The sequence below is a fragment of the Podarcis pityusensis genome (genome assembly GCF_964106645.2).
Source record: "Podarcis pityusensis genome assembly, chromosome: 9".
Taxonomy (NCBI): Eukaryota; Metazoa; Chordata; class Lepidosauria; order Squamata; family Lacertidae; genus Podarcis; species Podarcis pityusensis.
The window spans coordinates 16586462-16609529 of NC_138034.1; the positions used below are offsets into that span (position 1 = coordinate 16586462).

The window sequence follows — 23068 nt, forward strand, 5'->3', positions numbered from 1 at the left end:
GTCCCTTGCTTTTTACATCAACATACACCATGAAAAGATACGGCGAAAAGAAACGATACAAGAGTGTCTACCTTCCTTTCAACCTTTTTTTCCATCTTCAGAGTAAGACTTGATTACATAAAGGAAGTTTTAGCTGTTGTCATGCCTGAAAATCTCAGGATGAGAGCAGGGACGGATGTATACGAAGGAATTCAAAATGGTGTTAGTCCAATATATTTAATTACTTACAGTTAAAGCATAAATGCTTTCCTTTTGTAACCTAGTACAGTGACGGAACTAATTTGACATGAAAAGGTTCACAATTTGTAAACTTTTACAGAAATGTCTCAAAATTTGTGGCGCTATGCCTGCAGCTGTTGTGGATTGCAGGTGTAACATTTGCACACTTTCGTTTTGCTTGTTTTGGCTTGCGGAAGCTCCAGTAGGGCAGCTACCCTATCTATCACACGACTAGTCTTCATGGTTGTAAACGAAATGCTAAAAGCTGTATTAACAGCACCTCAAAAACATGTCCAGAGCATGTGATTGCAGCAGCCTCTCCTTCAAGCCCAGGTTGTAAATGAGAAAGGCCTGACATATAATACCTCTGTTATGTCTACTTCAGATCAAAAGATATCAGGAATCTTAAAGGAGAAGAGGCTCGCAATAGGGATGTTTAAGTTGGTCTGAAATACTTTATCAGTTGAATATAGGGGGTGATTAGACTGGAAAGCCCTCTGTGTATTTAAGATTATCATATACATACCAACTGCAATTGCAGTTCCAAGTCTTTATGCAGCCAAAAAAAACAGCACCATCTGCATATAAGGGTGGGTGGAGTATTAGCAGGCTGGAGGGGGTATACAAATAAATAAATTGGAAAACGCTCCTGAGAGGGCCACCTCCCGATCTTCCAAATTGGAAAACTAGGGGCTAGGGAAGAGGAGAAATGGAATCGTGAACAGAATCACTTTGCATTGTGACATTTTGTTGCAGGCCCCACTTGTGGAGACCATACTAAAAATGACCATAGTGTTTTTTTTGGGGTGGGGGAGAATCCCGTATTAGCGAGAAATGCCAACCTTCCTAGGACACAGCCATATTTGTGAAGCATGAACTGCAACACTTTTCTAAAACGAAATTGGGAAATATTGGTGTATTTGTGCTTTTCAAAGTTTCCTTCCTTTTCACATAGGATGATTCTGTTATATATATATATTTTCGCCAATGGCCATTATTTAAAAGCTGGGATACATTCTAGGCTGTTCAGGATCAAATCGTCACAAATACAGCTTTTTAAAAAAAATAAATTGACCCACTTTGTTGTGCACACCCTTTTATTTAAAAATAAAAGGCATGCTCTGTGGATCAATGAACTATATAGTTACAGTTATGAGATGTGTAAACCACACAAACCTTTATCCATATTAAAACTTTCAGTGCACACAAGTGGTCCTGCTCTGAATCTGTCACTCTTTGATATGCACGTTACCCATGAAAGTCTTATTTTTGCAAGCTGCAGAAATGTGTTGAGTTCCCCGCGCCTAAAAAAAAAGCCAATATGCTTCTTCGAAAGTATTTAAATAGATACTACTAAGTGGGTGCATATTGCAGAACCTGGCTTACAGCTTGTGGGACAGAGCCAACATTTAATACTGGGGCGGAGTAATCAAATGCCCTGGGGCTGCATTTGACCTCCAGATCCACGTGCAGCTGAGGTTTGGGAACCGTCCATCAGACCAAGTAAGCACAGCCAATGATCAGAGACAATGGATGCAAATCCAGAAACATCTGGAGGGCCACAGGTTCCCCACCCCTGCTGCAGCACGATGCCTTATGAGGAACGGCTAAGAGAGCTGGGCATGTTTAGCCTGGAGAAGAGGAGGTTAAGGGGTGATATGATAGCCATGTTCAAATATATAAAAGGATGTCACATAGAGGAGGGAGAAAGGTTGTTTTCTGCTGCTCCAGAGAAGCGGACACGGAGCAATGGATCCAAACTACAAGAAAGAAGATTCCACCTAAACATTAGGAAGAACTTCCTGACAGTAAGAGCTGTTCGACAGTGGAATTTGCTGCCAAGGAGTGTGGTGGAGTCTCCTTCTTTGGAGGTCTTCAAGCAGAGGCTTGACAACCATATGTCAGGAGTGCTCTGATGGTGTTTCCTGCTTGGCAGGGGGTTGGACTCGATGGCCCTTGTGGTCTCTTCCAACTCTATGATTCTATGATTCTACGTCCTCTTTGTCCTGTACCTCCCACTGCTGCAACTATTGGGGGTGTGTGGATATGAATTGGAATTGCAGCTAGGGATGGACAGTTAAATACCCCCAATATAATTTAGGCCCTAACAGGTACCTCCGCAACCTCACCCTAAATGAAGTGCACATGGCTGTTTTGGCAGGCAGCTGATGAGGGAAAGGTTATTCACACTTTCCCTGTGTGCTGTGGGACCTGGGTGGCGCTGTGGATTAAACCAGAGCCTAGGACTTGCCGATCAGAAGGTTGGCGGTTCGAATCCCCGCGACGAGATGAGCTCCCGTTGCTCAGTCCCTGCTCCTGCCCACCTAGCAGTTCGAAAGCGCATCAAAGTGCAAGTAGATAAATAGGTACCACTCCGGCGGGAAGGTAAATGGTGTTTCCGTGCGCTGCTCTGGTTCGCCAGAAGCGGCTTAGTCATGCTGGCCACATGACCTGGAAGCTGTACGCCAGCTCCCTCGGCCAATAAAGCGAGGTAAGTGCCGCAACCCCAGAGTCGGTCACGACTGGACCTAATGGTCAGTGGTCCCTTTACCTTTATTTATGTGCTGTGGACCACTAGCAAAAATGTACCTTTGATTCCATGATCAGGTCTGGAAAAAGGATCTCTATTGCACCTGACTCCCAGGGTGTTGGCCGAGAGGGAATGATTCATGGGCAACAAAACAACAACAACAAAAAAGGTCCCCCCCCCCCACTTTCATACATGCAGTTGCTTATTTTCATGAGATGTCAGTAAAACGAACATCGGTTCAGCTGCCGTTTTCCGGTCACCCCCCCCCCCAACCTTCAGGAGGGTTACTAATTCATTAAAAAAATTAAACCAGCCATTATGCATCCTTGTTTAAAAACCAGCACAACCAAGTTTGAGGGTAATCTCTGAAAAAAAAGAACCAAGCAGTTATCGTTTGATGTAACCAGGACATTAAAGGAATTCTTAGGTTTTTGTATTCGACTCTACTGCTTCAAGACAGAAGTACCTTCTTGAAGGATGTCCATTTGGTCAGTGTGACTGACTCCAAGGAAGTATCCGATTAAACCCATATCTTAATGTTACGCATGGCATTGTTTGCCTATTGGCAATGTCTCCTCCTCCTAAAGGTAAAAACTGCTAGGGTGTTGTCAGAGATGAAATGGGTTGCAAATTGACAACTGTTCCATTTCACTGTAAAGTTTGTTAGAGACACTCAAATATTATACTATGTGATGAAGAAACACTAGAAAACACAACCTGATAACCACTTACTGTACTGGGTTTTTATGCTGGGTGATAATCCAATATTTTCTATGCTGATGGAAGCGGCTTGCTAGTGAAGAGATGATTTATTCCTCTTTACCCCTATAGCTGCGCCATCTGCCCCCAATCTGTTCTGGAGGTTGGGGGGGGGGGATATGCTGGACAGCAGGGGATGAACTGCCAAAAATGCCTCCTTCCCTCATGACAGATGCCTTCCACCAAGTAGAGTGGGATACCACCCATTTACCCCATTTTCAGAGTTTACTTTTCCAGATTGCAGTGGTACCTTGGGTTAAGAACGTAATTTGTTCTGGAAGTTTGTTCTTAACCTGAGGTACCACTTTAGCTAATGGGGCCTCCCGCTGCCGCCGCACTGCCACTGCACGATTTCTGTTCTCATCCTGAAGCAAAGTTCTTAACCCAAGGTACTATTTCTGGGTTAGCGTGAGGTACCACTGTAATATATAATATATTTAATTAATAAGCTATTTAATGCTTATGCCGGAAACCAAAATGTTAGAATGGCCGAAAGCTCAATGACAAAACATAAAATATTGAAATATATTGTTTAATTTTTCTCCAAACAATGTCAAACTGTTTGGTTCATACAGCCAACTCCTGATGTGAATTGAACGCCGCAGTGCTGCTTTGTGCCCTGGTTGTCAATTTAGGATCTGAAACAATGAAACAGATCAGATTATTAAAAACAACTGAAGCTTTAAATAACCTTTTACAACTGCAATCCTCTTACAAGCACCTCCAAAATAACATGAGAAGTATGGTTTAAAGTTACTACACGTTCCAATAATGGGAGAATGTTGAGATTAATCATCAAGAATTCACGTGACGTGCAAATATGAAGCAGCCTAAGATTTTGAACCACTAGACCCCTAACACCTGCTCTCCCTGTTTAGTTGTTTCATATCACTGGTTTTATGAAAAATTTAATTTTATACATTGCAAGCTACCATGAGTAATGCTTTTGCAGAAGAAACGCAGCATTATTATTATTTTAAAAAACCACAATTTATTATTCTTTCTGGTGTTCAGAAAGACAAGTCAAGTCTACGAAGTTACTTAGGTTTTACTCAGGATTGGATCAGGAAGCATGATCCAAAGCTGGAAGACTTTGTGCTTCTCCCATTACAAGCCACACGGTGCAGCAACTGCTATGCTGGCTCCTCTTAGTTGGAGCAGAGACCTGGATTCGCCTGGTGCAGTGAGTCTCTACAGACGGGAACCTGCTCCTAAGATTGGAGCATTTCCCCTGCTCTGCAGAGAAAGCAATTTGCATTCAAGGAACTGGGAATGCACTTTGAATACAAATGGCTTCCATTGGAAAGAAAGAAAATATATATGCTCCTTTTAAAATTCCAAGCTAGTCTTACAGTGTAACCCAGTGTGGTCAAGACAAGATTTCAACCAGGGACTTCTGCTGCATAGAAACTTTCGTGATATTTTGGATACCAAAAATCTTCTTCCAAATAAAAGATTTCACCCTCCGGTCTATATGGTAAAACTCGGTCCTTTACAGAATACACTATCTGTGAAATGTGAAAAGAACACAAACCTATTTATAGAGCTTTATTCATCTGCCTGTTGTACTGTTCCCTTCTCAGAGACGTAGATACCATCCAAAAATTTCCTGATATCTTTATTCTTGACTGTGGTGGCCTGCTGAATCAAGGCAGCTGTAACAAAAAGAGGATAATTTAAGCAAGATTGGCTTAACAAAGCAATCGTATTTTCCCAATTTAATCAAACAAGCCAATTGAACAAGAACAAGGACAAATACTGCTAACTTCAAATCAAGCTAGGTAGTTTCTCTGTCAAGTCAAACTTCTCCTGTCCCATTAGCAACACTTGTTCCTATTTGTTGCTGGAGAAACAATAGCAACAGACTATGGAAGACAAAACAATTAACCTTGTTTAGTGTAACTAAACACACCCAACAAAATAAGCTTCTCTTTTAACTTTAGACATTATTTAAAGTAAGTTTTCCAATGTTTTAGTAGTATACAGACAATGCAAGCTGAATTAAACGGCAGTTGTTGCATGTTTATGGACCACATCAAAGTAAAACCATTATTTCCACAATACAATAATTAACTGACATACCAGAGTTAGATACCAATTCAATGTCATTTCCTTCAAGGATCAGCTCATCCTTCTGGGCTTGCGATACTGCACAGTTGACCCCTTTAAAAATGTTTTAAAAAGCACACATTTCTTCAATCAAAAAAATTTATCCTTCTCATACAAGTCCACCATTTTTTAAAAACAGAACACATACACTTGCATACTTATCTCAGCTATCTAGTCATGATCCCTTACTATAATAAACTGTAAAAAAAGGTAAAAGGTAAAGGACCCCTGGGCGGTTAGGTCCACTCAAAGGTGACTATGGGGTTGCTGCGCTCATCTTGCTTTCAAGCCAAGGGAGACTGTGTTTGTCCACAGACATCTTTCCGGGTCATGTGGCCAGCATGACTAAACCGCTTCAGAAGCAACAGAACACCGTGAGGAAAACCAGAGCACATGGAAACACCATTTACCTTGCTTCCGCAGCGGTACCTATTTATCTACTTGCACTGGTGTGCTTTCGTACTGCTAGGATGGCAAGAGCTGGGGCAGAGTAACAGACACTCACCCCGGACGGATTTGAACCACCGATCTTCTGATCGGCAAGCCCAAGAGGCTGAGCGGTTTAGACCACAGCGCCACCAGAATAAATTGTATCCTGTACACACATAGCACAGTACTAAGACCAACAGGCCCGAGGGAATTGGGCACTCGTTGCTGATGGGGTTCTGCCCAATGCAATTGGTGGACAACAACAGGAAGGACAAAAACAATAGGATAAAAATCCCTCTTGCATGTTAATACACATACAGATCTGTTAAATATGACTCAAAGTCTCACATCAGTGGCTGCTAAAATAAGATAAAGGATTAAGATCGGAACTGGTATATTGGGAATAAACAAGAGAAGAAACAGGAACAAGGAATAAAAAATTTCTCCCGTCAGCCAGAACATGGGAAGTCACCTAAAATATATAATTTGGAATGTATAATTGGCTTTATTATTTGTATTATGATGTGGCAATATTTTGTATTGAATCCATTGGAATGTTATTAATGAAAAATTAATAAAAATCATTTCATACTCCATCATAAAACTCCCAAACTTAAAATACCATCTTAACTAGCCTACTGGGACATTAAGTTCCTACATCAGTAGCACGGGAAAAGGCGTTTTCTGTATCTTTCTTCCTGAAGTCACATGACATGCAAGACACAGAATTATTGTAATACATGCCCATTAATCTGTGCTTCTGTAGCAGGAATAAAACCAGTGCTTGGAGGTTTTCTCGTTACAGAAATTTAATGGGGGCACATTATCACAATTATTTTTTAAAGATTAGTGCATATTAATTTTGCATTTTCAAAATACTTTTAACTTGAAAAATGGAGGTAATCCAGAGCAAGGCAGAACTCCAAAAGACAAGTATCCGAGTCTGCAAGCTTTTTTCCAGTTATCATATGGTACAAACTTGCTTGGAAAAATACAGGTTTTTGGACATTATAGGATTCATTTGAAGCATAGGTGTGACTACCCACCCCCCAATTCTTACATCAATCTTGGTAACAGATATCGCCACAGTAACTAGCTCCTTACCTGGCCTCATGCGCACCCGACGGATGTACTTCTCCCCAAGAAAGTTACGGATTTCCACAAGTGAGCCATTCTCCTGGATAACCACATTGATGGGGAAGTGAGCGTACACTGACCTCATCTTGTAACGAAAGCCCTGGAATCGCACACATTTAAAATCAAACAAGCAGGGGGAAAAGAGAAAATTAAGTGTTTTTTGTCCAAACTGACTCTTAAAGCACTTTATGCTCCAAATAGTATGCTGTTAATAATAATAATTTATTATTTATACCCTGCCCATCTGGCTGTAGTGTAGCTGCAAAGATGAAGTTGGCTATATCAACACTTAATAGCAAATTCCCACTGGAAACTTACCAATGTGACACCCTTGATCATATTTTGCACATGACTGCAAATTGTGCGGACTGTTGCCAGCTCCTTTCTGTTACCCCACCATTTGTCAACACGCAGCTACAGAAAAAACAACGAAGTGTATAAAAACAGGCTGCTCATTTCCAAGTATAAAACACGTTTTCCGTGTACACATTACAAGAATTAAGTTTTAATAGATTAATGAATTTCCACACCAGCAAATATGATTATTTCCAATTTCTATATACGGTATTTATCAAATGATCAAGTAGTACTGCTATCCTCATCTGCCAAGTCAACATTGCTACATGTGTTTCTTGTATCAGCAACACACACACACAGTTTTAAAGGAAGTGCTACTACTTTAGAGAAACTGAGGCCAAGTTCACACAAGACATCAATATAATTACCTTCATCTTCTTGGGTACAAACTGATGGAACGCCCAGCACTTTAACAGCAGCTGTATTTAATATTTAATTGTATCTACTCAGTTCACACATTATAATATCTGTAAGAATGCATACCCAGGGATGGTCAGGACTAATTACGTGGAGAACACATCTTATGTGAACTAGTTCAGAGTTTCTTTAAAATTTTTTAGAGAGAACAGCAAGTCATATACCTCAATGACTGTCTTTATTCAACTGTGTAGTCAGCTATACAAAATATTGCTGTGTGGAATGCTCCTGTTCAGGATTCTAGACTAACCGTGATATAGTCTTTCTAGAATATTTAATTTCCACCACCACTACCTTTTCCCCTAACTGTTGTTGTTGGCATCTGTATGTCTCAAGAGGCAATGGAGTGTACCTACAGGGTTGAAGTCAAACCAATGGAGAACCACAGTGCTTGTTGTGGCTGTGGAGACCAGCAACTCGTAACTGCTGCCCCTCATGCTGTTTTCACTCCTTAAATCATTCTCATGAAAGCCGCCAGGCCATTCCTTCTCCTAGATAGGTACCTTCCTAGGTTGATGAGCTCCACCTGCCCCTCATTTCCCTCTACAGCACATACAGTAACTGCCTCTTTGACCACTGAATCCACATTGGTACCCAGCCTCTGAGGCTTTTCCCCCCATAGAAAACTACAGTCGTACCTTGGTTTTCGAACAGCTGTTTCCGAACGTCACAAACCCGGAAGTGACGGTTACAGTTTGCGAACTATTTTTAGAAGCTGAATGTCCAATGGGGCTTCCGATTGGCTGCAGGATTGGTGTCCAAACGTTTTGGAAGTCAAATGGACTTCCGGAATGGATCCCGTTCGACTTCCAAGGCACAACTGCACTGCAAACCTTGGAGTTGCTGCCATAGGTCCCTCTTGTGTATGGAGCTACTGTTTTGGCTGTATCAGGACTTACATTTGGAGTACAAGTGGACTACAGTGGTACCTCAGGTTACATACGCTTCAGGTTACAGACTCCGCTAACCCAGAAATAGTGCTTCAGGTTAAGAACTTTGCTTCAGGTTGAGAACAGAAATCATGCTCCGGCAGTGCGGCAGCAGCAGGAGGCCCCATTAGCTAAAGTGGTGCTTCAGGTTAAGAAGAGTTTCAGGTTAAGTACGGACCTCCGGAACGAATTAAGTACTTAACCCGAGGTACCGCTGTACTGTCAGTACACTTTGCCTCCCATATAATGGGAGTAATACACAAATATGTTAACGTTCTGAAAAGTGAATGGTCCATATTCACTGCCAAGAGCCATGTCCTGTTAATTACACTGAAAACTAAAATTCAGTGAACAATAAACCACAGACATTTGACATTTGCTAATAGAAGAAAGGCTAGCTCAGGGTTCCAATTTATTCTTAATTAAAACACAACAATTCACAGAGATTGGGAACCAGCTGGCGTGTGTTAGTATTGCTACACGCCATTATTAATTAATAGCTCTAATAGCACCAAATGTCTTGATCTAGTCCACTGCCTATCATCCTCGTTTATTTTAACATGAATCAGCCACATGCATTTTTGCACCTGAAACAAAAAACAGGGGACTCATTTTTCTTGCAAACTGACTGGCTGTGCTGTAGGATGCAACAACGTCCTCTGAAAATCTCGCACTTGAAACATCATATGCAAGAGGTTCATTTATCAGACAAAACACCCCAAAGCACCTTTTCTCTCAATATACTGCTTAGAAACTTCTGTAAACAAGTACATGTGCATCTTAAATAAGTGCATGTTTCACTTTTCAAAAAGTTAAGATTACATGTTTTACAGAACACAGGTCTGCTCCAAAGCACTGAAAAACAGTAAACAGATACTAGGCCTTTCTGCCTGCCACTTTCCCTGTGCAACTCTCCACTCCGCAGAAAGTGTCCCAGATCCGTATCTGCTGTATAGCAAAGAAAAGCAGCTTGGAGGTGAAGTTTGCAAAGAAAAAAATTGGAAAGGAAAGGATTAAGTCCCTCCTCCCACCTACTGCTTTTCCACAGCCAACTGCCCCATTGGTGCAGTGCTTCACAACTGACACATCTACCAGCAAACGTGTAATTATAGCCATAGAATCCAGCAACCATTACTGACAATACAAAGCTAACATGGAATCTGAAAACATTGCACAGGGCCAACAGCTTCCGTTGTCAGCAGAAACATGATATACAGTAACGCTCACAACATCCACAAATTGCTCACCTTCTTGCGTTTCTTTCCCAAGAGAGAGAGTTCCACATTGATATGATTGAAGTCCCTTCGCAGGGTTCCTCTGGGGCCCTTGACAATAACTGTCCGTCCCTTCAAACGAACCTCGACTGGATGGAGATAATTAAACATTAGTACAACATACAGCAACTGCAAGTGATAAGAACATTAAAGATTTTGGGGTATTTTTTGGGTGTGTGTGTGTGGTAGTGCTAAAAATAAAAACATCCAAGTGGATGCACATACCTTTTTCTGGGATGTCGACCGTCTGGTTGCTGAGAATGGTCTTCATTTTAAATCTAACAGGAAAAGCAAAATGAAAAACTGCAGGTTTAACATGATACTGATATCAGCTGTACCACGCCCTTTGCAACAAAGGCACCGTCTCTTGTGTTGTGGCTTTAACATCCATTTAGAATTTAGATCAGTGGTGTCCAAACTTTTTTCAGAGGGCCAAATTTGATGAAGTGAGGGCCAACCAAAGTTTTTTTAGGATTTTTACCCTGAAATTGTTGAGCTTTTTTAAGGATTGAAGTTGTTTAGGTTCTTTTAGGATTTTACCCCAGGAAATAAACTGCCACAGGTGCCCCAAAAATTATCATTTATTTACTTGCTTATGGCATTTATAGGTCACTTTGGACATGCCTGATTTAGATGCTTAAGACGAATATTACTAAAACTGTTATGATCAATTGCATTGGCCCCGTAAAAGGTTTCTAACCTTTAACCCAGAGCTTTCCAAACTTTTCACTTTGGTGACACACTTTTTAGACATGCATCATTTCGTGACAACGTAATTCAGTTTTACTAGCAAACTGGAGGTTAAGCTAAACCCTTTCCATCCCCAGGAGTGGTGCAGGGAGCGTTCATGCGACACACCAACACACTGCAGCTAACACACTAATTTGTCGAGACAGTGTTTGGAAAGCTCTGCTTTAACCAATACTTTCCCCTGCCACCATCACTTCCCACTCCTATTACCAATCTCAAAGGCCACATAAAAAGCATGCTCCTCTTCACCTAGTGCTTATACCAGGGGTGGCTAACCTGTGGCACTCCAGATGTTACTAGCATGTCCAATGGCAAGAGATAATAATGAGAACTGCAGCAACATCTAGACAGCCACCTGGCTTTAACTTTGCCTAGGCCTAGCGAGAACTCTCTGGCATGACAAAAAAAACCCAAAAAGCCCACTATATATTATTGCAGAAGGCAGGAAGCAAAACCGGCACTTTCAGCTCTGGGAAACCTTAAAGTAATGCTGCTGAAGCAGAGATCCTGCAGCCTTTCTTGGCCTTGGGTCCCTAGACCTCGTTGAACTACAACTCCCATAATTCCCAGCCAGCAAAGCCAGTGGAGAAGCGTGATGGGAGTTGTAATCCAACATGAAAAGCAAGCTTGAGAAAGCAGCCGTGCAGTTTTGCGCTGAAATAATCTCTGCCACGAAAGCAGCCTTCTTAGGGGCGCGCCGTAGAAACGAGACCCCCCCCCCACCCGGCATCAGTTTACGCAGGCGCACACGAAGCCGGGGCGCGCGAGAGAGCAAAGCCGTTGAGGGGAAGGGGGCGGCTGCTTCTTGGCCTCCTTCTCAGGAGCCCCCGCCGAACCCAACCTCGGAGCGATGCCCGTTTCACTCTCCGAGCCCTGCCCGCGGCCTCCGCGGGGCGCTCGGGACAAGAGGCAGCCGCGGCGCCCCGGATGGAACCGGATACCGCCCCTGACCTCGCAAGGAAAAAAGAAAGCCGGGCCTCACCTCCTTGTTCGCGGAGAGGAGGAAAGGAAGAGCGTCGTACGTCACCACGGTCTTGAACCCCGTGCGGCGTGACGCCAGCGCGTTCCGTGGGGTGGGGCGTCAAAGCGCAGGGAGGCGAGAGCAATCGTCTCCGAGGCAAAACGGCAAGAGGGAAGGGGAAGGTGGGCGAGCCCCGAGTACATCGAGCCTGAGGAAGGAGTCGGGGTCGAGACGAAATGGCTCTGCTCCACCTAGGCTTCCCCCGGGAGAACCTGAGGAGGCTGACGTCACTGGGGAGGCTGGTGAGCATGTGGGGGGGGGGAGGGATAGGCCTGTGTGGAGCCCTTTTCCCTGGCACCTTCCCTCTGGGAGAATCCCTGCCCCCAATATTATCATTTATTTACTTGCTAATGGCATTTATAGGCCACTTTTAACACCCCCCCCAGGAGCGGAAGGCGGTTTGCGTGGTTCTCCTCCTCGCCCCCATCTCCTCCTCGCACAACAAGCCTGCGAGGTAGGCTAGGCGAAGGAGAGATTAGTCATTGTCCCGCAAGGTCGCCCCCAGCGAGCTTCACCGCCGAGTGGGGATTCGAACCCTGGTCTTAATAATAAATAATAATAAATAATAATAATAATAATACATTTATACGCCGCTCATCTGGCTAGGTTTCCGCAGCCACGCTGGGCGGTTCCCAACAAAACACTAAAAACACGATAAAACATCAAACATTAAAAGCTTCCCAAGAAACCAGAAGCATTCCTCCTAGGAATTCTAGATCAAGATTTAAAAAAAGAAAATTGGAAATTATGTATGCAACAACAGCGGCAAGAATTATATTAGCACAAGCTTGGAAGACAGAAGAAATAACAACAACAACAACAATAATAATAATAATAATAATAACAATAATAATTTATTATTTCTACCCCGCCCATCTGGCTGGGTTTCCCCAGCCACTCTGGGCGGCTTCCAACAAAACACTAAAATACAATGACCTAACTGAAAGCTTCCCTAAACAGGGCTGCCTTCAGCGAAATACCAACAAAAGAACAATGGCAAGGGAAACTTATGGAATATGCAGAACTGGCAAAATTAACAGATAAATTACATGAAAAGGATAACAAAGATTTTAAAAGAGAATGGGAATCGTTTACAACATATATGAAGAGACATCATAAAGAATTGGACTCACTGGCAGGGTTTGAATAAACAAAAACAATTGTATATAACAAAAAGTAAGACTATATGTATTGGGAAAATTTTGGGAAACAACACGGAGGGTGAGTAATATGGAAATAAAACAAAATGGGAATATGAGGGAAGTCCAGGTGAGGGGGGGAATATGGAAAATTGTTAGAGAATATTGTTAGAGGATCTATACATGGAAAAACCAATAATTATTATTTTTTTTTAAAAAAAACTTCCTTAAACAGGGCTCCCTACAGATGTCTTCTAAAAGTCAGATAGTTGTTCATTTCCTTGACATCTGGTGAGAGGGCGTTGCACAAGGCGGACGCCACCACCAAGAAGGCCCTCTTCCAGGTTCCCTGTAATCTCACTTTTCACAGTGAGTGGGTTGGACTAGATGACCCGTGTGGTCCCTTCCAACCCATGATCTACAAATTCCAGCTTCTGGATAAAGCTTTTATACCTCATTAGTTGGAAATAAGTGCACAAATATAGCAGGGGACAAAGCTGTGTTGTAACTTTTGATTTAAAAAATAAATAAATTATTTGGAAATGTGTTATTTGGAAATAAAAGTGCAAATACTTTTTCCTAGACCTGTGAAAGCAATCGGCACAAACAGTGGAGAGCATCAAGCTCATTGCCAGAGGAGCAGAAGGGACTTTTGCAAAATGGACCTGATTTGCAAGACTTTATGTCTGGAGAACTTTCAGACAAAACAAAGTGGGCAGACTATAAAGGCGAATTAAAGCGTCAGAAAGGAGAAAGGTATTTAAAACAACTTAATTACCTCATTAGAATGAGTAGAACGATGTGTTTACAAAATAGGTCAGCTGTGTGGAAAGTCAGTTAATTTCTCAGACTTACAAACATTACCTGTTAAAGCAAAATAAGCATTGCTTTTGTATTTTTTAGGCTGCGACTTCCTCCATGGCTGAAAACAGAGATTCCAATTGGAAAAAATTATAACAAATTGAAGAATTCGCTGAGAAATTTAAATCTCCACACGGTAATTCTAGTGCCTGTATTGTAGCAGATGATTTACTGTGTTGTTCAGTGTTGTTTTTGCAATTAAAGTTCCCATCATAGGCACACTTACTTAAAAGTAAATTCCTTTGCAGTGGACTTGCTTCCATAGGTTTAGAGCCCATCTGTTGTGTTTAGAAGACTTTTGTTTCCAGTGATGAGGCCTCACTCACTTACAATAGCAGCTTGCACTGGAGTAGTCATTATGGTATCACATTGTTTTCTTTGTCGTGGAAACCCTCCCTGAACAGTTTGAGAGCAGACCAGGGTTGTACCTGTTAGGATATTTCCGTTCCACCTTAAAAGGGAGCAGGATGTTTGTGTCACAGCCTGCGTATTTCCTGTTCACAGGATGTTTCTGTTGTGTCTATGCTTTCGTTTCTCTCTCTGTGTCTGAGACACTGAAGCTGGCAGTCATGTTTTCTTTGTTCTGACCAACGCTGAATAAACTTGTAAATATGCTCTCCTGCGTGCATCTTTCGCTGTGCATTATCTGCTGATAGAGCGTGCATCAGTTCTGGAATGTGGCAGGCTATTTCTGGAGCTCGTGTCGCTAATTGCTGATACTGTATCTACGGGAGATCGATGGACGTCCGGAGGCGACGTGGGGTCATGATGGACTTTGTCTCCCTGGCAGTATCCCAACAGTACCAACATGCATGCCAGATGGACTGAAAAAAACACCCTCGTTGGGTACTGCCATGTGAAATAATTTTCATTATAACAGTAGTACAGTGGTACCTCTGGTTACGTACTTAATTGGTTCTGGAGGTCCGTTCTTAACCTGAAACTGTTCTTAACCTGAAGCACCACTTTAGCTAATGGGGCCTCCCGCAGCCGCCGCACGATTTCTGTTCTCATCCTGAAGCAAAGTTCTTAACTAGAGGTACTATTTCTGGGTTAGCGGAGTTTGTAACCTGAAGTGTATGTCACCCGAGGTACCACTGTATTTACCTCATCATTAGCTATACAGTGGTGAGACTCCTTGTAGCCAATGCAATTTATGCCCTTCTTACAGTGTTAATAACTCTTTCCTTGCCTGTAGGTGTGTGAGGAAGCGCGTTGTCCAAACATCGGAGAGTGCTGGGGAGGCGGCAAATATGCTACTGCTACAGCGACTATAATGGTAAGCTGACCACTGGCAATTGATGGTCTTATTTTGGAACAGTACATCCAAATTGTCCCTTATTTGTTTTGTGTATTATTCAGAGGTTATAGCAGAGAATAAAGGGAATGGAATAAGAGGGACTTTGCTTTTGTCATTCTAGAAAGCAGTCGTGCAACCAGGGCTCTAAGGGTGCCTTGTACATTATCTTGAAAATGATGATGATGATGATTTTATTTCTATGCCACTCATCTGACTGGGTTGCTCCAACAGAGTCTCATTTCATGGTATTCCAGCAAGCAGACCACACGGAGAGGTGCATATAGCATGGCTGCACCCCATAATATGTGGTCCCAGGGTGGTGTGGTGCTGACATGGGGAGTAACCAGTTTACCTATGACATGATCTTTCTATTTAAATCAGTTACTGGAACTCTGTGCAATTATTTGACTGCTGCAACCCTTCTGCTGTCTTAATATAAGAACTGGCTGCAAGGAACATTTCACACTGAATGTCATTCAGTGTTGCCCATCTAGGGGACAAGATGAGAATTCTTAAAAATGCAGGTGATTTTATTTCCTCTCCCTGCCTGCCCTTATTGGTGTCAAGCTATTAATATGAAAACAGGGGGAATTTCCTGCTGTTTTCGTCTGTGCTCAGAGAGCAGATAATACTAAACCATAGCTAAAACAATGAGTTACTCCTCCCCTTTCTCCTCCGTTGAGGAGGAAACAAACCAGAGGCTGGCTTGCAGTTACAAGAAAACCTTTATGTACCATCGTTGTTTGTTGGGGGGAGGGGGACAGAATTATGCATGTAAAAACTATGGACTATATAATAATTTCTCATCTGCTGGCTTAGCTGTTGAGATTCTTTTAATATTCGTTATAGAAGGTTCTTGAATTATTATTTTTTAACCAATTGTTTCCTGTTTCAGCTGATGGGGGACACTTGTACAAGAGGCTGTCTCTTTTGCTCAGTGAAGACAGCAAGAAGTCCCCCTCCATTAGATCCCGAAGAGCCATATAACACAGCGAAAGCAATTGCTGAATGGGGGCTGGATTATGTTGTATTGACCTCTGTGGACAGAGATGGTAAGTAACTTTCTAATTTTGAGTCCTTTTGAAAATACAGTTATGCTGATTCCAACCAAGGAAGAATGGCAAACCAAGTTGATGGACTATGCTAAAATGGCAAAATTAACTGGGAAGCTCAGAAACCAAGAGGACTTCAAAAAAGAATGGGGAAAATGTATAATATATTTAGGAGACCATTGTAAGCAGATGAAAACATTAGCAGGATTTTAACCACACTTGTAAAGTAACAAAAAATATGGACAATTTAGATGGATAAAAAATGTGGATAACAAATTGATATGCAGTTGTAAACACTGTCATTAGGACCCATGGAGGGGATGGGGGGTGTAATGAGATTCAGAGTAATCTCTTTATATGGGTTTTTAATTGCTTTTGTTATATGTTTATATCTTCTTAAGGTCAAATAAAAAGTATTTACAAAAAAAGACTCCTCCCCAAAAGCAAATACAGTTATGCTGTATGCAGAAATCTCATCTAAGGTATTTGTAAGCTGTGCAGATTGTTGTTCTCTATTTCAATAGTTAATATTTGCAGGCATTAAATTTACACAAATGCATCCTCGACACCACTATAGCTATGTAAAAGTAGGTATTTGTTCTTCCTGTAAAATAACTGCCGTGTTCTATTATTAGATGTTTCAGATGGGGGAGCAGCGCACTTTGCAAAGACCGTATCGCACTTAAAAGAAAGGTAAGGAGTGAATATTAGAAAAATTAAATGGATTGCTTTTGGGGCAAGGTTAATGCAGCTTTCAACTGACCACGCTGCACTTTTGTTTTGTTTTTTTCCAACCCCCGTTTCTCAGGAATCCCAAAATTCTCGTGGAATGTTTAACTCCTGATTTCAGAGGGGACCTGAAAGCTGTGGAGACGGTTGCTCTGTCAGGGCTCGATGTCTATGCTCACAATGTGGAAACAGTTCCAGAATTGCAGAGGTGATGAAAGGTGATATATACTGATAGAGTAAAATAAGGTTTGTGAGAGCAGACTATTTCAATTTAAGAGATAGTTCCATGAAGGAGGGACTGGCAGTCTGCCTGCATTAGTGCTAAGCCATTTTCTGCTTGTTGAAGACTAAGTAGTGAATCTGCTTTTATGTTCTGTTCACAGTGGGGTCCCACAGAATGGTGCATGCCCAGAAGACTTATTCTGCATTCTTAGTGTCACTGCAGCTGTACTTTGTTGTTTAGATATGTTTAAGAACCTCTTTTTGCTTTCTATAACCACAGTTCTCAGATTTTATCAGAATGAGCCTCTCTATACTCTAGCTATTTACTGGTCATAATAAATGTATTCTTTGCCGTCAAATGAAAGCAAACTGCAGTGGTAGTGATTAACCGCGGGGTGCTTCACCCCAAACTGACATTCCGTGTTTTACATATTCCATCAAGGATTGATCCCTGGAAGTTACTTTTAGGACCGCCAGCACAATGAATGCCTTTTGTAAAAGCCAAATAGTTAAGTTGCTTGAGAATTGTCTCCTAGATTCCTGTTTTGCTGTTCATAGGCTTGTCATAAATCCGATCACATGTACTAGTCATTCATACCAAGACATCTGTCTGCTTATGCAGGTGAAAAAAATAACTTGCAATAGTTGCCCCATTTCGATTAAATGGGGATATCACCCATCATAGAGAGTGTTGTTCTCTCTGTCGTTCTTTTGAATATTTTTCTCGGAGCGAGGGTGATGTCGTTCAGCCTGATACACATTGAAGGTAATGTTATAAAGACAGAAGAAAAAATGTGTGTACACACACACACACACACACAAAACCTTTGGAAGCAGTTATGAAAGGTAGATTCTGGAACTATGACAATACAGTATCTGACCATCTTTCATTCCTTGATAAGGTTAGTTTTTGTTGTTGTTGTGATGGGCATTGGCAAATTCCTGTTACCCTTTCAATCCAGTTACTCTGAACGAGTTTTCAGTTCAATGTTTGAGAAGGTATTCTTGATCTGTGTATTCTTACTTAGTTTGACTCATCTGATCCAGTGGGTTCTGCAGAAGGTTTTTCCAGAGGTGTGACAAGATCCATTCTTGTTATGCTAAATTATTCTTTATTATTTATTTTCTTAAAGAAAAGTTCGGGATCCTCGAGCTAACTTCGACCAGTCCCTCAGTGTTTTGAAGCATGCTAAGAAAGTTCAGCCTGATGTAATTTCCAAAACATCCATCATGCTTGGTCTTGGTGAAACAGATGAACAAATATACAACACATTGAAATGTAAGTCAGGATTTTGTGTGGATAGAGGCCATGATTCACAGATTCAAGGAAAAAGAAAGTGCACCCTCTTTGAATTCTGTAGTTTTACATACGAAGACATAATAACAATCACCTGTTACTTAAAGGTAAAGGTAAAGGGACCCCTGACCATTAGGTCCAGTCGTGGCTGACTTTGGGGTTGTGGCGCTCATCTCGCTTTATTAGCCAAGGGAGCCGGCGTACAGCTTCCAGGTCATGTGGCCAGCATGACTAAGCTGCTTCTGGCGAACCAGAGCAGCGCACAGAAACGCCGTTTACCTTTCAGCCAGAGCGGTACCTATTTATCTACTTGCACTTTGATGTGCTTTCGAACTGCTAGGTTGGCAGGAGCAGGGACCAAGCAACAGGAGCTCACCCCATCGCGGGGATTCGAACCGCCGACCTTCTGATCGGCAAGTCCTAGGCTCTGTGGTTTAACCCACAGAGCCACCCGCGTCCCTTCACCTGTTCCTTAGTAGGTCTTAAAATTAGGTAAATACAACCTCAGATGAAGAACACATGACATATTACATAGAAATAAAACAAAAATGGAAAAGTCATGTGTGAAAAACTAAATACACCTTATGATTCAATAACATGAAGTAATTGTTTTCTGTAGGACTTTATCCACCTCTCTCATTGTTGTGGAGGAATTTTGGTCCCCTCTTCTTTACAATGTTGCTTCAGTTCATTGAGGTTTGCTGGCATTTGTTTATAAACAGCTCTCTTAAGGTCCCGCGTAGCATTTCAATCGGATTGAGGACTGGATTTTGACTGGGCCATTGCAACAAAGAGGGTGCACTTTCTTTTTCCCATGACTGTAAGCTGCGTAGGGACCATAGCTGAGTTTTGGAGCATGTTATTCCAATAGCCATATGCTAACCTGTCCATGCACAATTTCTGAGGCTCACTCCTTAAAGCAAACTCATTCCTGCATATTGAGTTCAGATATGGGGCAAGCTGATTGGAGATTGAAAAGAGTTTTCATTTTGGGTCTCTTTCTTAACTTTTGATATGGTTTTTTTCTTCCTCATTTAGGAAACCTGGCAGTTTCAACAAACATACTTTATCTGCTCTCTTAAATGTGCTGCTTAAAACCAGGCACCACTGAGGTTTGGAAGAATAAACAATGCTATATTTCTGTCATTCACTAGATATATGTTTAATTTTTATAGTATTACGTGAGGCTGACGTAGACTGTTTGACCTTGGGACAATACATGCAACCCACAAAGCGCCATTTAAAGGTAAAATTGTACTGGAAGTTTATTGTTTGAAAATATATCACATTTTCTGGATTGAAGGCTGAAAGTGACTTGGGATATGCCTTCTGGGATGGGAATCTTAAGGTGAGGCAATTATGCCAGCCTCAGTTTCTCTTGGAACACAGATCCGTGTACAATTTAGTTGTGGATGTTGTAGTCTGTGCTTGTTAAGGTTAGGGATATATGCATTTTGAAAATGACTGGATCATGATGAAAATGTATTCTTCTATCCAGGTCGAAGAATATATTACTCCTGAGAAATTTAAACATTGGGAAAACGTAGGAAATGATCTTGGGTTTCATTACACTGCGAGTGGGCCTCTTGTGCGTTCCTCCTACAAAGCAGGTGAGATACATAGTTTGCTACATGAGCTGAACTATATAAATTTCTGCAAACTTCAGTTCAAACTTGCTCCCTTATCGGCAAGTGCAATACACCTTTAGCTTTATATGTACAGGCATTGGGTTTTACTCAGTGTAACACTAAGCAAAATGTTCTCTGAGTGCACCACAAGGATTTCTCCTTGCACAACAGAACATTCTCTCCCTCTAGGTCTCCCTCTCCTCGTCCCTTAAATCTTTTCCGGGGTTCTGCCAACCCTCTGGAACAGATTTGGGGATGGAATAGAATTGTATGTGGAGCACTGGGGTGGAATCCATTTGCACTAGCACTAATGCTTAACATTAGTGCAACTGAATATGGCCCATCACGTTACTTTTGAAGAGTAGCTGGACAGGCATGATTTATAGAAAATGTTATTTGTTCCATGATAGTCAGATAATCTGCCTAGGCATTTTGTTTCATGTGTTGCGAGTTGCCTGGGGTGCAGTCCACCACTTTCTTCATTTTGTACCATGTTCCTTCATGCCAGTGGAGAAATGGCAATAGGATAGAGGCAAGATACAATAGATTGTGGCCGTAGCTAAAATTCAGATATACATTGGTGAGTAACTTGCAGCTTTTGTTGTGACATGCAAACTCTTAAGTACAGTTCCCTTTAAACTAATACCTGTATTCAATGGGACTTGCTTCTGACACTGATTATAGCCTTAGTGTGTTATACAACTTAGATGGGAAATATTACTTACGAAGTTTGAAATACAGATCTTCATAGTTGTAATCTTTTAGGTGGCAAAAGCAGTAGAGCAAGTAGTTCATATGCAGTGTGAACTACAGTGATCTAATTTAGTTTTATTTTAAAGTGGTACATACTGCATTCAACATGGGAGTATGTCTGCTGGTGTGAATTAAACAAACATACTTGCTGCAGAAAGCATGGCAAAAACCAAAAATGGCTAAAGGCCAGAATTTAAAAAAATTATTTGCTTCCTGGCTCATCTATGATTTACAGAAGTGTCAGTTCAAGGTCTGATTTTTTTATCATTTGCTTTTTGGCTGTACCATGATTTACAGAAGCACCCGATAATGTGCAGCTCATAGATCTTGTGCTGCTCCTGAGATTTATCTATCTCTTCAGTTACATATAATGTTCAGTGCGAAATCTGCCAGTGACAAATGCCGAGAAGCCATGCCTGACAACTATAACCCACACAAGGATTGTGCTATTCCTTATACTTTTTACAGCCATCCAAAATAGTCTAGCGGTCTTTGGGTAGCACAGCAACTGAATACCTCCCTCCCATCAACAGCACAGTTGCCACGATGCTAGCATTTCCCTACATTTGCTTGTTCAGTGTTAAAATTTCAGGGAAACCACCATTTGCAAGTTTTCCAGGATTGCTCTTTCCCGATCCAAAAGCGGCTCCTTTGCCAAGAGGATATATTCATTAAATGCAGCAATCCTATTACATTGACATTGGTATGACTTACCTTTGATTAAATATCATCAGAAGGTTTAGAAAGCCTCGTTTTTTTCCCTGCTGCCTAACATTCCAAGTCTTTCTCATTTAAAACCTTTTAAGAACCGAGATGATTTATGCTGGGGGAAATAGTTTGCTTATGTGACTTGCCCCGTTTGACACAGGGTTAATTCCTGCAGCGCTAAGAGAGTAATAGGCAGCAAGGATTCTTTTCAGCTGCCTTCTGTAGATGCTACTGCTCATTTCTTTCCTACAACACAGGCTAAAGAATACTGTCACAAGATGCTTGCTACTCTGTTAAAATAGATGCATGTTTTCTTTTTGTCTGTGCAGGTGAATTTTTCTTGAAGAATTTGGTACAGAAGAGGAAGAAGAAAGACATCTGAAATGTAAAAAGTTCATGGGGAGAACTCTGCAACTCTAATGGATTCCAGATGGCAGCATCACAAATAAAGGAAGAACATTCAAGATGCTTTTGTTTATTGCCGTTGCCCCTGCAAGCATTTAAACTTAGCCATGAATGATTCAGGTTGTTTCTGAACTGCTATCTTCTACTGTAGTTTAAAAAATGTTAATATGTATTATATGGCTTACAGTGCAATCCTATACATATACATTCAAAATTAAGTTCTAAGGGATTTGTTGGTTTTCTTTCTAAGTAAGTGGTACAGATCTACCTTAGCAAACCTCTGCTTTCTAACATATGAAGGAATAACTGCACTCTTGCTCAAAGAGCAAACTCATTTTAAATGGAACTATTCAAATGCTGCTTGCATACACGAGTGTTTCTTTATGATGTCCCCATCACTCTGCGCACACACAAATTGTATGAGACGCCGAGTGCAAAGGCGAAGGACCTTCACTGGATGTACAAAAGAAAACTCAGAAAATTTGGCTTGGTTTCTCTAATTAGTTGAGACTGACATAAGGTATATTTAATCAATTTCAAGAAAAGGGAATAGATCTTTATGGAAATTGAAATTATCCCTTACGGAGGAGGAAAATTTGATCTTAGTATTTTGTCCAAACATAAACTGTTAGAAATTAAGCACTGCACAGCTGGGGCTAAAACCCAAGAATTGCTATTGATCTAAGGAGGTGTTTTATCAATTCCAAGGGGAGAGGGCCTCTTTTCTAACCCCATCAAGTATTTTTTTTAAAAAATGTGGCATATTTCTATACTTCACACTTAAATCTTCCATTTCGCAGTACGAATCCCTGAAATTTCTGTGTATTAATTTAGGGTTGGAATGATGGATTTTTACTTTTTTAATGAAACAACTGTACCGTTATAAGAAGGTGTAGTGAAGGCCTGTTCATTGTGGGGTGGGACTGCAGAAACCCTTCAAAAGATTTGCAACAGCATAGTGTCATTTGAAGGTTATGCCGCATTGATAATATTTAGCATCCTCATCAATACTTTTTAGGGCTGGGAGGAATACCATGGTTTTC

At 41.4% G+C, this 23068-nt stretch overlaps 2 protein-coding genes across 3 annotated transcripts; one reads left to right on the forward strand and one right to left on the reverse strand.

Moving 5' to 3' along the window:
• Nucleotides 1-4024: 4024 nt before the first annotated feature.
• On the reverse strand, nt 4025-11979 carry RPL9 (ribosomal protein L9). 2 transcript variants are annotated; one of them, XM_081020204.1, is made up of 8 exons: nt 11893-11979; nt 10386-10438; nt 10134-10249; nt 7502-7597; nt 7151-7283; nt 5591-5671; nt 5043-5163; nt 4025-4146 (listed from the first exon to the last, which is right to left on the reverse strand). In XM_081020204.1, exons 2-7 carry the CDS (start codon nt 10429-10431, stop codon nt 5057-5059), a joined length of 579 nt encoding a protein of 192 aa, XP_080876330.1. In that variant the 5' UTR covers nt 10432-10438; nt 11893-11979; the 3' UTR covers nt 4025-4146; nt 5043-5056. The 2 variants fall into 2 exon arrangements, with proteins under 2 accessions (XP_080876330.1, XP_080876331.1); XM_081020205.1 differs by having other exon boundaries at nt 11862-11918.
• Nucleotides 11980-12033: 54 nt separating this feature from the next.
• LIAS (lipoic acid synthetase) lies at nt 12034-22243 on the forward strand. The gene is made up of 11 exons (XM_081020131.1): nt 12034-12173; nt 13654-13826; nt 13974-14067; nt 15130-15210; nt 16127-16283; nt 16919-16976; nt 17092-17220; nt 18368-18513; nt 19707-19777; nt 20030-20141; nt 21950-22243. Exons 1-11 carry the CDS (start codon nt 12108-12110, stop codon nt 22000-22002), a joined length of 1140 nt encoding a protein of 379 aa, XP_080876257.1. The 5' UTR covers nt 12034-12107; the 3' UTR covers nt 22003-22243.
• Nucleotides 22244-23068: the final 825 nt, after the last annotated feature.